General features: G+C 38.9%; 1 protein-coding gene across 1 annotated transcript in view; it reads left to right on the forward strand.

Moving 5' to 3' along the window:
• The window catches only part of LOC139478735 (coiled-coil domain-containing protein 78-like), a 40,031-nt gene that overhangs the window by 3,146 nt on the left and 22,203 nt on the right, over nt 1–14,682 (forward strand). Inside the window, exons 4-5 of the mRNA XM_071261346.1 lie at nt 626–789; nt 1,628–1,771. Of these exons, the coding sequence (XP_071117447.1) occupies nt 626–789; nt 1,628–1,771 (308 nt within the window). The remainder of the gene's footprint in view (nt 1–625; nt 790–1,627; nt 1,772–14,682) is intronic.

Genomic DNA, 14,682 nt, shown 5'->3' on the forward strand with positions numbered 1-14,682 from the left:
ATTCAAATAAGAAAAATGTTACTTGGGACCAATTCAAATTTAAAAATGGTTACTAGGGATCAATTCATATGAGAAACATGGGCTAATGGGGACCAATTCATATAAGAAGTGGGTTACTAGGGACAAATTCATATAAATAGTGGGTTACTAGGGACCAATTCATATAAGAGACATGCTACTACAAACTAATTCATGTAAGGGACTGGTTTCTAAGGACCAATTCATTTACGGTACAGGTTACTAAGAACAAATTCATATAAGAAAAGGGGGTAATAAGGTCAAATTCATAGGAGAAACGGCGACCTATTCATATATATAAGAAACTACTCATAAGAGTCACTAAGGACCAATGTAGCCCTGGATGCTGTGTGGAGAAGAAGCTTTGTGTATTGGTTAGATGTAGTTCTGAGTTTGTGGGTTACATATTCAGCCTGTACTATTCATGACAAGGAAGCAAGTATTACATCTCCTGTCCGAGACACAAGTTCTCTGACGCTACACTGTCATGGTGACATCACTGACACATGAACACATAGTCTGAGGAAGGTGTACCCAATGATCCCTGAGTCAGCTGATGTTGGTAACAACACACAGAATCACGTGACATATTTCCCCCTTGTTTCAGACACATTCAAGTCAGATACAAAGACAAAACGTAAAAACCCCAAAGTGTACATCCAGATGTACGAGATCTATAACGAGATGGTCAAGAAGCTCTTGGAGGTTCCCCAGGGCCAGTCTGTGTTCTCAAACATCACAGAGTCCGCAGACAAGGGCATACATGTCAGGGTAAGAGATAGCTAGCTGTTCATGTTTGACTGGCATAGTACAGCATAGTCACTCCATCAAATGCACTATTTCAAGGGTAATATTAAATTTTAGTGTCATGAGCACCATTCACAATACACTGGTCTTGCAGAAGATATCAACAATCATATTTAACTTTTAAAGATATGTTTGTGGCATAGGAAATACTATAATACTATGATGATGTTTATGTGCTCCTTAGAGAAAGTGGATTATAGGCTACAGTGTGATGTACTTGATGAAACATTATGTGAAGAGCAAAGTGCAGCAAACATTAGCATCTAAGGTTGAAGGGGAAAAGGTACAGATATACACTGAACACATCTTCTGCTATTGGGGGCGGTCGGTTAGCCTAGGTTCGATTCCCCGCCTGGGTATAATGAAGCCTATTTCTGTTATCCCCCGCCGTCATATTGCTGGAATATTGCTAAAAGCGGCGTAAAACAATACCCACTCACTCTTCTGCTATTGCACTGCACTGTAGAGTGGAGGATGGCGTGTTGTCCGGCCATCCAGTTGTCCATCCTTATGTCATTAACATTTACATTTTCAACATCTCCTCTAAAACTACAAGGCCTACAGAGCTGAAACTATGGAATTACCCCAGCTTTGACGTCTGTAAAAAGTGCTCACAGAGTTCCAATCTGACTTTAAACATGGTGCCGCTATTTCTCCTTAATTCAGGTGAGCGAAAGAACCTTGTAGCTCTATTTTAGCAATGTTATCAAGGCTTCACATATTGTAGCACATAGCCATAATGTTGTACTACTCTCCTTTTGGCACTACTTATCTGATACTATGTGGTTGTCTGCTGCTACAGAAAGCTATGCCAGTACATGTGAAGGATGCTGGCGATGCTAACCTTCAGTTCCGCTCCGGCTGGGGGCGTAGAACAGAGGCTTCAACAGACTACGGGCCCGCACAGAATAATGCAGCCATCTTACTCAATATTGATCTTCATATGGTGAGTGATAGAAGTTGATATAATGTTGACATATCATAACTGACAAAAGTATCTGAAAATATTTGCACTAACATTACTTAAAATTTAGTAGTTTTCCAAATTCTCCACTCTGCACTCAACCCTGGTGTCAGAATGGTAATGTTAGAAGCTTGACAGTCACAAAGTTAGTAGTTCGTAGCCCAGGTATGTGTTAAGTAACCAACCTGACAAGATGAGGCAGGTGAGTGAATTTCCTGATTAGACTATTGACAATGAGTAACAATGTCTAGTGAAGGAAACACAGGACATGACGGATGTTTTACTTATTCATGCAGTGGCTGGCTTCACAATGTGTGGAAGTGAATGAAAGAAATATATGCCTCCTTACGTTTGTTTGTTGTTTGCCTACAAAAATAACCTATGGTCCTGAAAGTATTTTTAGTGTATGTCACTCAGATTTCACAGTACTGTTTGCAAGACCTTCCAGATTTACAGTACACCTTAACTTCTGTAACCTATCCATGACCAGCATGTCAGCCTGGTGTATGATTGAGAGAAGTGCCAGTAAAATCTGCGTGTGATTGTGCCCCCCCCCCCCCCCGACTGGTTACAGCTGTTACAGACAGTTGACAGTGTGAGACTCACTTCTGTTAAAAGCTTTAAATACCTGCTGTGGACCACTTTGCTAACAATGAAGACAATGGAATAAATAGCATGGAGCAGCCAATCAGAACAAAGTAGAAATAACAATGCTCTGTGTCATCTCCTTCTGTGTGTTGTGTAACACTCAGCAATGTACCAGCTACATAGCGGCGGCCCGTATATAGACTGACCCAAACAATCCAGTGATGGACTTCATGAACAACATCCCATTTTGGTGTGTTTACCCTCGGTCCATCAAGTCACCGAGTCTGAACACCCCATCCCTGTACAGCAAGCGGAAGTTGCTGGGGTCCTCGTCTGACCTGGAAGTCCCTCAGGATTAAAGATCAGTGAGAATTTCTTAAAATAAATGCACCAATGGCCCTTTTTGGCCCTATAAGAACAGGGCTGGATTTAGCTATATTAAACATGCAGAAGTGCCATCTGTTAATGAAAAATGCAACCTAATATTTATGTCTACATGCATCAAGTGCATGTCAAAAGGTCTCGAATTTGAGTCTGACTGACCTTTACCTGTCCACACAAGATTGATCTGTTAATACACTCAATACCTCTAAAGTTTATTTACCATACTACATCACTAACCTCTGTGTCACATGTAATTTGTCACACTTTTGGGCTTGACATCATCAAACTGTGGGTACTTCAAGGTTATGTGCACATGTTCCTATTACATTTTAGGGCATTGTGCCATTAATTTATGTGACACTGGCAGCAGACTGGCCAATGTTTCAACTTTGAACCAGGCTATGGAACCAGAGTGCAACTTGCTTTTGTTTGGTGCAACTTGGTGTTCATGTCATGTCATGCAAGTTAAATCAAGTTCCTTAAGTCGAGCCCTGAAGTAACATTATAAGATTAATCACAGGCTTATCAGCGTCCCCATTGTGTAAGGCATGGGTTACATTGTAGCTCTGCTATCATTGATAAGGAGGGATGTTTCCTGGCAACAGCATCATTTCAGCTCTAACCCTCATGAGATCAAAATGTATTCTTTTCAAGTGTACTTTACACTGGAATTTTATTTGGTGTTTTAGTGTGTTAAAGTGTGGTACCAAGAATTGTAACTTAATACATAAAAACAAAGATTATGTGAAATGTATGTCTCCTATGCGTCTGTTGTTGCAATCAGTTGTGTGTCATGTTCAATGTCACTTTCACATGCCATTCAACACAAACAGTCTTCACTCATAGCTCTTGTGAGATGTCAGGTGGTGACCCAGCCTATAAACTGGGGTCCATCTTAAATCTGATAAACAAAGAATTAGATACCAGTAAATATGTTTGTAAATGTGCACTGGGAACTAACTTGAACTGTGATTTGCACCATATAAGACCTAGCAGTTGCGACACAATCTATGAGGTTACAGGGGACCTGAGACACACATTACAACTTTAAAGCAGCTTTTAGAGGACATGTGGTAGTTTGTTTTGTTCAGGTGGATATAACAAATATGTCAGATAAATATACTGTATAAACATAAATGTAGAAGATAAAAGTCAATGAAATAGAGATTGACATGAAGTATAAATTTGAACATTATGGACTACTTCAAAAACATGTGAATAAATTGCCATCTTCGTACATGCTAGCACCATCATTTAACCATCCCGAGGAAGAAGCAGCCAGATACTTCTCCCAGTGTGTATGCTCTGACCGATGGTGATGTAGACCAAATTCCAGAGAAGGATAAAAAGTATTTTATCTTAAGCCATTATCCTACATCCTAACACTTATGTCATATAGTTGAAGCAAGTGAGCAGATATCAAGGAATCAAACAATGAATGTACAATATTTCATTTCAGTCTCTTTCTTGTGAGTGTATATGTTTGTATGGTTTGTTTGATTTCATGAAACTCTGAGCCTCATATAGAAGGACCTGCGTAATAGTGAAATCTTATGTTGTTGACTTTACATGATGTCATAGAGGTATACCCACAACCATTTGAGTCATAGAGCAAATTGATCACTGAGCCAAGTCACTAAAATAAGCAGGGGTCTCTTTGGAAAATGCATAAACATGAGGAATGCGCAGTGATCATGTATTTACAGGAGTGAGTGAGTTTGGTTTTACGCCACTTTTGGCAATATTCCAGCAATATCACGGCGGGGGACACCAGAAATGGGCTTCACACATTGTACCCATGTCGGGAATCGAACCCGGGTCTTTGACGTGATGAGCGAATGCTCTAACCACTAGGCTACCCGATGCCACTTGTATTTACAGGAAGGCCATCTGAAGATATGAGTACAACACCAGGGAGTGTAGTACAACAGCATTGGAAATTGGCACTAGTCCTAGGTATCCTAAGGACTAGTAGAAATTGGCCCATTTTAAGGGCTTTGCTATATGTTATCATTATAAGGACTAGTAGACAAAAACTGTAACCCTGGTGCAATCCATTATCACAGAAACGTTTGCAGTAAGAAAGTATCAGCTCATTGGGTTCCAAAGTTTCCGACACATGATCACCAGGCACAGATCCAGATTGGTTCATTCAGCGATTTGTGACTATGGATGATACCTGGGTCCAAGCAACAACCTGCCAGTGCTTGATCACTGCATGTTTACAGACTTGTCACAGCATGCAGTGTCCACAACAAAACATTTCACTATTACGCAATTCCTTCCATGTCAGGCTTAGAACCCAACGTCAATCAACCCTTGTTGTAACGTACGAGGGCTGGTCAACACGTTTCAAGTCTGACTTTCAACTTTCAACTATGGGCAACAACAAAGTGAACTAGTCAATGCAGTACATTGTATGAGTAGTTCATTGCAAGTGTATTTGGTCTGTTGAGGCTGTTTGTATATTAGTGACAGTCAGTTGAACATGACAGGGGTCCAAATGGACACAGAAATGAAAAAGAATGAGTACCAAGTAGTCATCAAGTTTTTTACTTTCGAGAAAAGTACTCCCTGAGAAATTCATGACCGCATGTCATAAATGTATGGGTATAAGTACCCTAGCTATTCCGATGTTTAACGTTGGGCAGCTATGTTTAAGACTGGGAGAACAAGCCTTGATGATGACCCTACGTCTGGACGTCCTCAACTTCCATCAATGAAGATTCAATCGAGGAGATAAAAGAACTTATACTGTCAGATAGATGTATTACCATTGCTAAACTTGAGGAAGACACAGGTCTAAGTCATGGATCCATTGAAACTATTATTCATGAACATTTACAAATGAATTTTATATCTACTTGTTGGGGGCCAAAGTTTCTGATCTTGAAGGAAAAAGGACTGACATTCCCCGAGAAAATTTAGAGCTAATAGAGGACAATTTCCCCAAATTCTAAAAGAGATAAGCAACAGGTGATGAAACATGGGTCTACCACTATGATCCCAAGTCAAAACGTCAATCCATAAATTCTAGTCTACAAGATCAGATCAGTGATGAAAGTTATGGCCACTGTATTCTGGGATGCAAAGAGTGTGATCCTTGTTGATCACTTAAAAAGTCAAAAGACGATTACCGGTGCTTACTGTGCTGATTTGCTTCATCGCCTGAGAGATTCTATCAAAGAAAAGCGGTGAGGAATTGCTGACTGCTGGAGATCACTCCTTCATGACAATGTCTCATCTCACACCTCTCGACTTCCAAAGGCTGCTGTACAACAAGGTGGGATCAAAGGGCTTCCTCACCCTCCATACTCGCCAGACCTGGCACCAAGTGATTTTCACATGTTTCTTAAACTGAAAGTACACCTTCGTGGAAAGCGCTATGACAACAACGATTACCTCAAAGCTGTTTTTCAGGGTGGCTTCAGAAAACTTCTTCCTGACTGGAACTGAAAAGCTTCACTATGAGAAGTGTATCAAAAAGCATGGAGATTATTTTAAAAACTAAAATTAAAAACACTTTCACAATTGTGGGTTTTGTTTGTTCGGCTTAGAACTTTTTGACCAGCTGTCATCTATAAAGTTTTAACACTTTTCTACTAAAGTTGCAACCAAGGCACAAAAGTACACAAAAATAAATTTGCTGAAATCACAGATTCGGTTGCCACCATCAACATGATCAATGATATCTCTGAATTCTCATCTAATTTAAACTTAGCTACCATGACATTGGCAGCCATTTTGAACCTTGTTTTTGTCTGATACTTTCTTCTAAGAATGTTGAATGTCACTGATGTGCAGTAAGTATGTGGTATGCCCAATAACATGTTACATTCTGTTGTGTCTTGGGGGATTTGTCTCAACTGCAACCATTCAGGTTCATGTACCATGTAGACTGCCATGGCAGTCATGATGAACATAGAACTCTGCCCTTCTACTCAGTCAGTCAGTCATATACATATATGTAGTTTAATGTACATGTAGAAAGGATATCTGTTGGATAGAAACTTCAATTACTTTTTTGTATTATTTCATTTACCCTTTTTAAGACTCATCTGATGTGATCTAAAAAAGAAGAGATGATATTGCTTTTTCGTGGAAAAATACTGGACATGAATGAAATTATAAAACTAAACTTTGACCAGTTGGATCATACAGTGTATATCATCACTAAGGTGCTCAATGGTTGAGCATTATTTACAGGCTGCCTTGATATAGCTGGAGTATGCTGACTGGGATAAAACAAACAAACAATGATTAACTAACCACATCGTCACATGATACTTAGCATAATTATGACAGAGCACATTTGGACTGGAAGAAGATTGCCCTTGGGTACACATGGAACAAATCGTATTTCTATCAATAACTATCTACACAGTTATAAAAATAATAAGAAATGAAATATTGTCTGGTTCTGCAGGTTGGCAAGTTGTGGAGAGAGTACTGGAATTCTGTGAACACAGGTCCCAGGTTCTGTTTGACCCATGCTATTTTAATATTGTTCTGGATCAACTTTCAGTTGATATCTTTAGAAGAACATTCAGCTCTGCCCTTTTGGCCATTGAAAAATGTTAATTTTTTTATAATAGAAACCTTTGAAATATTGGTTTAAAAAAATGTTCAAATGGCTCACTTCTAGCCTTTATTCTTTCTTACACTTTCTCATTTTGAACTTCTGTCATGATCATGTGCATTAGAATGGCTAAAGTGTGTGAAAAAGAATGATTTCTCTAACTTGAGAAAATCTTAAACTATGTCCATGTATCAAGATGAGATTATTTCCACATGTCTGTACTGACTATCTGTACTATCAACATTTCTTGTGAAACAACTTGGGTCAAAAATTGGTTCATGTTCAAAAATTAGAAAACACATTTTCACACAGTTAAGCCTTACATATACATTAAGTAATGTTAAAAGTCATTACATGCAAGTGTTGAACATGTTCGTAACAATTTCAAAATGTATACTGTGGCCTTTGGATTTCATTAACATACTAACTTGGTTAGAAACATTTTCATGTCAACTGATTAACCATGATTAACCATGTAGCGGTGATAGTTTCACATAACTTTTGGAAGATATTAATTTCATGACCTCAGTTTCTTGAACCAACTTCAAACTATTATATCAAATCAACTCTTTTGAAAAAAATGAAATGAATAGCCTTACCTTTAAGAAAAGTGATATCCAGTTTTGTAGGTAAATACTATAGTTATGATGGTGTGACTTGCAGTACATGTTCACTATGCCACCTCTCCATCTTCCACAGGTAATCATATAGCCTGGAGATCAGGCTGTCTCCTTATCAGAGAGAGTAGTCGACATAGCTGCTCTGTGATTATGCCCATGCATACCTGCTCCACCAGTTATGCTACCAATAAGAAAGCAGACAAGATCTTTGATAAATTGCTTCCAACACACCCTTTCAATACGGCCTTGATTGTATTGAATTAACCTGTCACTTGCCCCAGAGGCCATTATAGGGAGTTACAGCAGAACCAGAGTAGCTGGGGACTGGGGTCGTGGTGCGGCATGTTGTGGGTTGGGTGAAGTAATAGGACAGAAAAAGTGTGGAGAAGTGTTGACAGATAGGGTGTGGAGAAGTGTTGAGGACAGATAAGGTGTGGAGAAGTGTTGAGGACAGATAGGGTGTGGAGAAGTGTTGAGGACAGATAGGGTGTGGAGAAGTGTTGAGGATAGATAAGGTGTGGAGAAGTGTTGAGGACAGATAGGGTGTGGAGAAGTGTTGAGGACAGATAGGGTGTGGAGAATTGTTGAGGACAGATAGGGTGTGGAGAAGTGTTGAGGACAGAAAGGGTGTGGAGAAGTGTTGAGGACAGATAAGGTGTGGAGAAGTGTTGAGGACAGATAGGGTGTGGAGAAGTGTTGAGGACAGATAGGGTATGGAGAAGTGTTGAGGACAGATAGGGTGTGGAGAAGTGTTGAGGACAGATAGGGTGTGGAGAAGTGTTGAGGACAGATAAGGTGTGGAGAAGTGTTGAGGACAGATAGGGTGTGGAGAAGTGTTGAGGACAGATAGGGTGTGGAGAAGTGTTGAGGACAGATAAGGTGTGGAGAAGTGTTGAGGACAGATAGGGTGTGGAAAAGTGTTGAGGACAGATAAGGTGTGGAGAAGTGTTGAGGACAGATAGGGTGTGGAGAAGTGTTGAGGACAGATAGGGTGTGGAGAAGTGTTGAGGACAGATAGGGTGTGGAGAAGTGTTGAGGACAGATAGGGTGTGGAGAAGTGTTGAGGACAGAAAGGGTGTGGAGAAGTGTTGAGGACAGATAAGGTGTGGAGAAGTGTTGAGGACAGAAAGGGTGTGGAGAAGTGTTGAGGACAGATAGGGTATGGAGAAGTGTTGAGGACAGATAGGGTGTGGAGAAGTGTTGAGGACAGATAGGGTGTGGAGAAGTGTTTAGGACAGATAAGGTGTGGAGAAGTGTTGAGGACAGATAGGGTGTGGAGAAGTGTTGAGGACAGATAGGGTGTGGAGAAGTGTTGAGGACAGATAGGGTGTGGAGAAGTGTTTAGGACAGATAAGGTGTGGAGAAGTGTTGAGGACAGATAGGGTGTGGAGAAGTGTTGAGGACAGATAGGGTGTGGAGAAGTGTTGAGGACAGATAGGGTGTGCAGAAGTGTTGAGGACAGATAGGGTGTGGAGAAGTGTTGAGGACAGATAGGGTGTGGAGAAGTGTTGAGGACAGACAGGGTGTGGAGAAGTGTTGAGGACAGATAGGGTGTGGAGAAGTGTTGAGGACAGATAGGGTGTGGAGAAGTGTTGAGGACAGATAGGGTGTGGAGAAGTGTTGAGGACAGATAAGGTGTGGAGAAGTGTTGAGGACAGATAGGGTGTGGAGAAGTGTTGAGGACAGATAGGGTGTGGAGAAGTGTTGAGGACAGATAGGGTGTGGAGAAGTGTTGAGGACAGATAGGGTGTGGAGAAGTGTTGAGGACAGATAGGGTGTGGAGAAGTGTTGAGGACAGATAGGGTGTGGAGAAGTGTTGAGGACAGATAGGGTGTGGAGAAGTGTTGAGGACAGATAGGGTGTGGAGAAGTGTTGAGGACAGATAGGGTGTGGAGAAGTGTTGAGGACAGATAGGGTGTGGAGAAGTGTTGAGGACAGATAGGGTGTGGAGAAGTGTTGAGGACAGATAGGGTGTGGAGAAGTGTTGAGGACAGATAGGGTGTGGAGAAGTGTTGAGGACAGATAGGGTGTGGAGAAGTGTTGAGGACAGATAGGGTGTGGAGAAGTGTTGAGGACAGATAGGGTGTGGAGAAGTGTTGAGGACAGATAGGGTGTGGAGAAGTGTTGAGGACAGATAAGGTGTGGAGAAGTTTTGAGGACAGATAGGGTGTGGAGAAGTGTTGAGGACAGATAGGGTGTGGAGAAGTGTTGAGGACAGATAAGGTGTGGAGAAGTTTTGAGGACAGATAAGGTGTGGAGAAGTGTTGAGGACAGATAGGGTGTGGAGAAGTGTTGAGGACAGATAGGGTGTGGAGAAGTGTTGAGGACAGATAGGGTGTGGAGAAGTGTTGAGGACAGATAGGGTGTGGAGAAGTGATGAGGACAGATAGGGTGTGGAGAAGTGATGAGAGATAACCTTTGGAGATGAATAGAGATGACTGTGTTTTGGTGTCATTACTGTTAAACATGAAACACGGAAGATGTTATCAAAATGGAAAGTGTTATGTGAAATGTATATCAGTGCATTTAGTAGTTTCAGCATCTTTCCTGGGTCTGACACTTCAACAAATCATGATAGTAGAAACAATGTTCTGACCAGTTGCTGGAACTGATTTATCCGTTATTGGAAATGAGACTCTGGTACTACCAGTATAGGTCTGTACATGCATGTATTTACATCTCTGGTGCAAGCAGGAAATGCTTCGTGTATATCCCGTCTGTAAGAATAAAACAAATTTATTTTCACAGGTCATTGAAAGTTTTCGCGGGTAAACTATAATGATCTTTCTTACATTAGAATTTACTAATGAAACATTGTACCTCATGACTATGAATAAAGAAAAATCTATCAACAATCAATATTACCAGAGTCTACTGTGTAGTTTTCCTTCTCTTAGATATTATTGACAGTGAATAATAGTATATATATGTATTAGTTTGAATGTTATCATGGATATTTTGCCCAAACACTACAAAGTTCATCCTCACCTATGGAGGTTCTGCAGTATGTATTTGATTATAGTCGATTCCATTGATCACCTCGTCAATATCTAGTCGGTCGACATTGGGACAAAGATGGTGGTGTGCAGGTGAGTAATGGTGAAATCTGACAGTTTCTGCTTAGCTACTGAATACACTGTACTTTCAATCAAATCTTAGATAACTGCATCTTGAAATGACTAGCCTCTGACAGATGTATGTTATCTATCATTTGCTCACTTTCATATGTACACAAATAATCCACCATGTGTTTACCCGGGGGTCAAGACTTCAATGTGGAATGTTGATAAATAGAGAAGAATTGGAAAGTGTATAACAGCTGTGTGGATGATTTCTAAGACAGGGTTTTGAAGGATATATGGGTATTGTCTACAGATTATTTGCCTCTATGACTAGTGACACAGACAAATATAAGAGTACTTAGTTATTATGTGTGAACATCTCTAAAATCTAAATACTTCAATTACCCAGATCAAATGATCACAGAAATTAATCTTTGAGTCAATCTTTCAGTACAATTCACATTTAAAGAATTGTGGATCATGTAAAACCAATAATTAAAACTCAATCAGTCAAACACAGACTTGCATGAACAATAATATATTACATTGAAAATGGGACATAAGTTCATCAACACATTTGAATGACAAGGTTTGATCTGGGTTTGTGTTTTTGTCGTCAGTGGCATCAGGATTAAGATAGCACAGCTTATTGCAGCCTATCACAGTTGAAATGTAGCTTCCGAGCCTGTACACACAATCTCTTGTTATCATTGGGACGGAGACAAGGGAAACATGCCTTATGAACTATCTGATTGGAAGAAAAATCAGTGTGACACATACCATACATATCATACAGTTTTGATCAGATTTTTGTCAGCATGTAGATATCTGAAATTGCAAGTGAAGTACTAAAGTTAACTCAGTATTGAAGAAGTGTTGAAGTAATGTGTCAAAATAAATGAAACATATCAATGTTTAAACGACGATCCATTTTGCCAACCACCCAGTAATACATTACAGTGATGATGTTTACGGATTTATTTCCCCTGTCCAGATTGTATAACTTTTACAGTTTGCAACAGTTCGAAAATATGTAATAATGAGTAATAATGTGAAAGAAAAAATAGAATCTTTGATCATAGTAAAATGCTTTTTGTTGGTCTCATGTCAGTGTATTTCTCTTGAGTCACTACTTCATTTTTCATGTTCACTTAAAATAATAATATCTTCTTTGTTTAAAATTAAGTATGAAGTATTGACTCCAATAATTTTTGCATTGAAGGTATAAATTTTATCATTAACACACAAAGACTTTAGATAAAGGTATGAAATTGATGACATCATTCAATGTAATAATGCAACACAATCCCTGACTATTCTATAAGCAGCCAATCAGGAAAGAGTAGGGCATTAAGTTTTATGTGTATTGAAACACAAACGCAAAACAAAATTTGCATGGTTAGCCAATCACATGCCCATGAATCACTTGTGAGTAGTTATTTTCTGCTGACAAAAATACAGAGGTAGGTGGGAAAGATCAGATTATCAATGGGTGTGTTAACATTGCAGTCTGCTGCTAACCTCAACACTTGTGTACTAGACTGATATGAACAGTAAATATAATGATAATTGTGGTGATTAAAATAAAAGTGACCATTTTATTTAATTTTATTTATATTACAGAAGTTTGGAAACCTGGGCAGTGGATGTGTATACATAAATTACATATTGTTCATCAGTTATCTCATTTAACAGATGAATAAGGATGATGATATTTACTGAACTGCTTGACATAAATAATGTTTTGATGTATTGAAGTAAGCTGACAGTATTCTATCAAAGCTTAAGCATAAAAATGGTCATCATAATTAAAAACATGTAGAATTTGTTGAAAGAGCAACTATTTATTATAGAGGTGCATCCTCCCCAAAATGTCCTATAATAGAACAAAAGCATATGATAAGGTAATACTTCATTACCCAGTGGGAGATTTTCATCATTACAGCCTCAGCAAAAACATGGTTAATATGAACAATAAAGACACATGATATTTAATAAAAACTGTAGCTGGTGCTGATCTTGTGTTTGTTTTTCAAGCTGAAACATTGGTTGAGAAGATTTCACTGTCTTTTTTTCTGTAACTCTTTTTAACTATGTGTGCATAACCCGATTACCTAAATTAACAACAAAATATATAACACCTGATAATTTGTGACCCATCAGTAGAAAAGGGAACTTATGGGTGCTGGGATACATTGAAGCTGTGAAGTCATAAAAGGCATATGTTGGACGTCAACTTACTTCTGTGCGGACTACAAAAAAATCTTTTCTTTCTCTTGTTAGTTTGTAATGTATTTAAAACATTATTTTAAAACATTTCAGCGTACATGTCTACTTTCAATTAATCATACATAATATCTAAGAATGCAATTATTTATGTTTGAAACTGGGACTTTGTAGACAATGAGTAAAAATGTTTGATGCCATGTATTTCTGTAATAGATAGGAACTGAAGCTTGTCAATTGTATTTTTGTGTTCCTGAGAAACACTACTTTTAAAATATAATCAGAAGTCAAAAAGTGATTTTTCACTCATAAGTCCCATATCTCATGGTTATTGCAACACACCAAACTTTTTAAAATTTGATCCTGCCTTAAACATGTTGAAAAGCCCAACTTGATTTCAGTTTGATTTTACTTATCATTGTCAGTTTGAGGAAGAAATTACTTGTTATTTGTCCAGCCTAGAGAAGTAAACATTAGCCTATCCCCAGACAATCTTCTGTTATCTTGGCCATACTTACCCATGGTGGCGATCTGCTATCTCATAATTCACGCTTTTATGTCATATGGAGGCATTGAAAGCTTTCATTATTGACAGACATTTGGGTGTGAATAGATGATAGCTCATTCAACAATGACAAGCAAAGTGATAGGAATTTCAATTCTCCCTGTGCCTTTACAGCAGGCATTTAATAACCAATTCTGTGACAATGAGTGTGGCCTGGTGTGTTTACATTGTATATGGACGGGCACCCTAACAATCACACAGGACTTTTCAAAGATGTTGACTCTAGCATGGGTAGTTGATTCACAGACACCTTCAAACTGAACCCATAAGTTTGCCTGCCAGTCCCTCTTTCATTGTAAACTGGTCATGGCTCATTGTTGAAAGTTGTGTAGAATATATGGCTCGGTTGTCAGGAGTTCGTCAGAATACTGAAGGAAATATTTACTCCAACACGATGTTTCCGTTGGTTACTTCTCAATAAGAACATATTCCAGATACGTACACCAACATGGACAATGTTTTATACCACTCTAACAGGTAGGATGTATTCATTGACTTGTTATGTATTTTTTAACTTTTGACAGCCTGGACTAAGTGTGTTAACAACAGAAATTGGGGAGTCCATTTTGTTTAATGTTGAATAGGTTTTAATGGTATTCTCCGCAGGCTCTTGCATCCCAGCATTTGTTGTTATGATGTGATGGTAGATCACATGGAAGAGAAAACCTGAAAAAAATAGAAAATTTATATTAAGAAACTTGTGAATAATAATGGTGCTAGCTTGTTACAACTGCCTGCACCTTGTAAACAATGTGTCATGGTCTACTCCAGTGTGAGGAAACTACAGGTTCCATGTCCAAAAATAATCAAATCTTGAAAGGTGAATATGCAGCTATATACAATATATTCAAATTTGACATAATCAGGTA

Source organism: Haliotis cracherodii, unplaced genomic scaffold, assembly GCF_022045235.1.
Source record: "Haliotis cracherodii isolate W230 unplaced genomic scaffold, xgHalCrac1.p SCAF_4, whole genome shotgun sequence".
Taxonomy (NCBI): Eukaryota; Metazoa; Mollusca; class Gastropoda; order Lepetellida; family Haliotidae; genus Haliotis; species Haliotis cracherodii.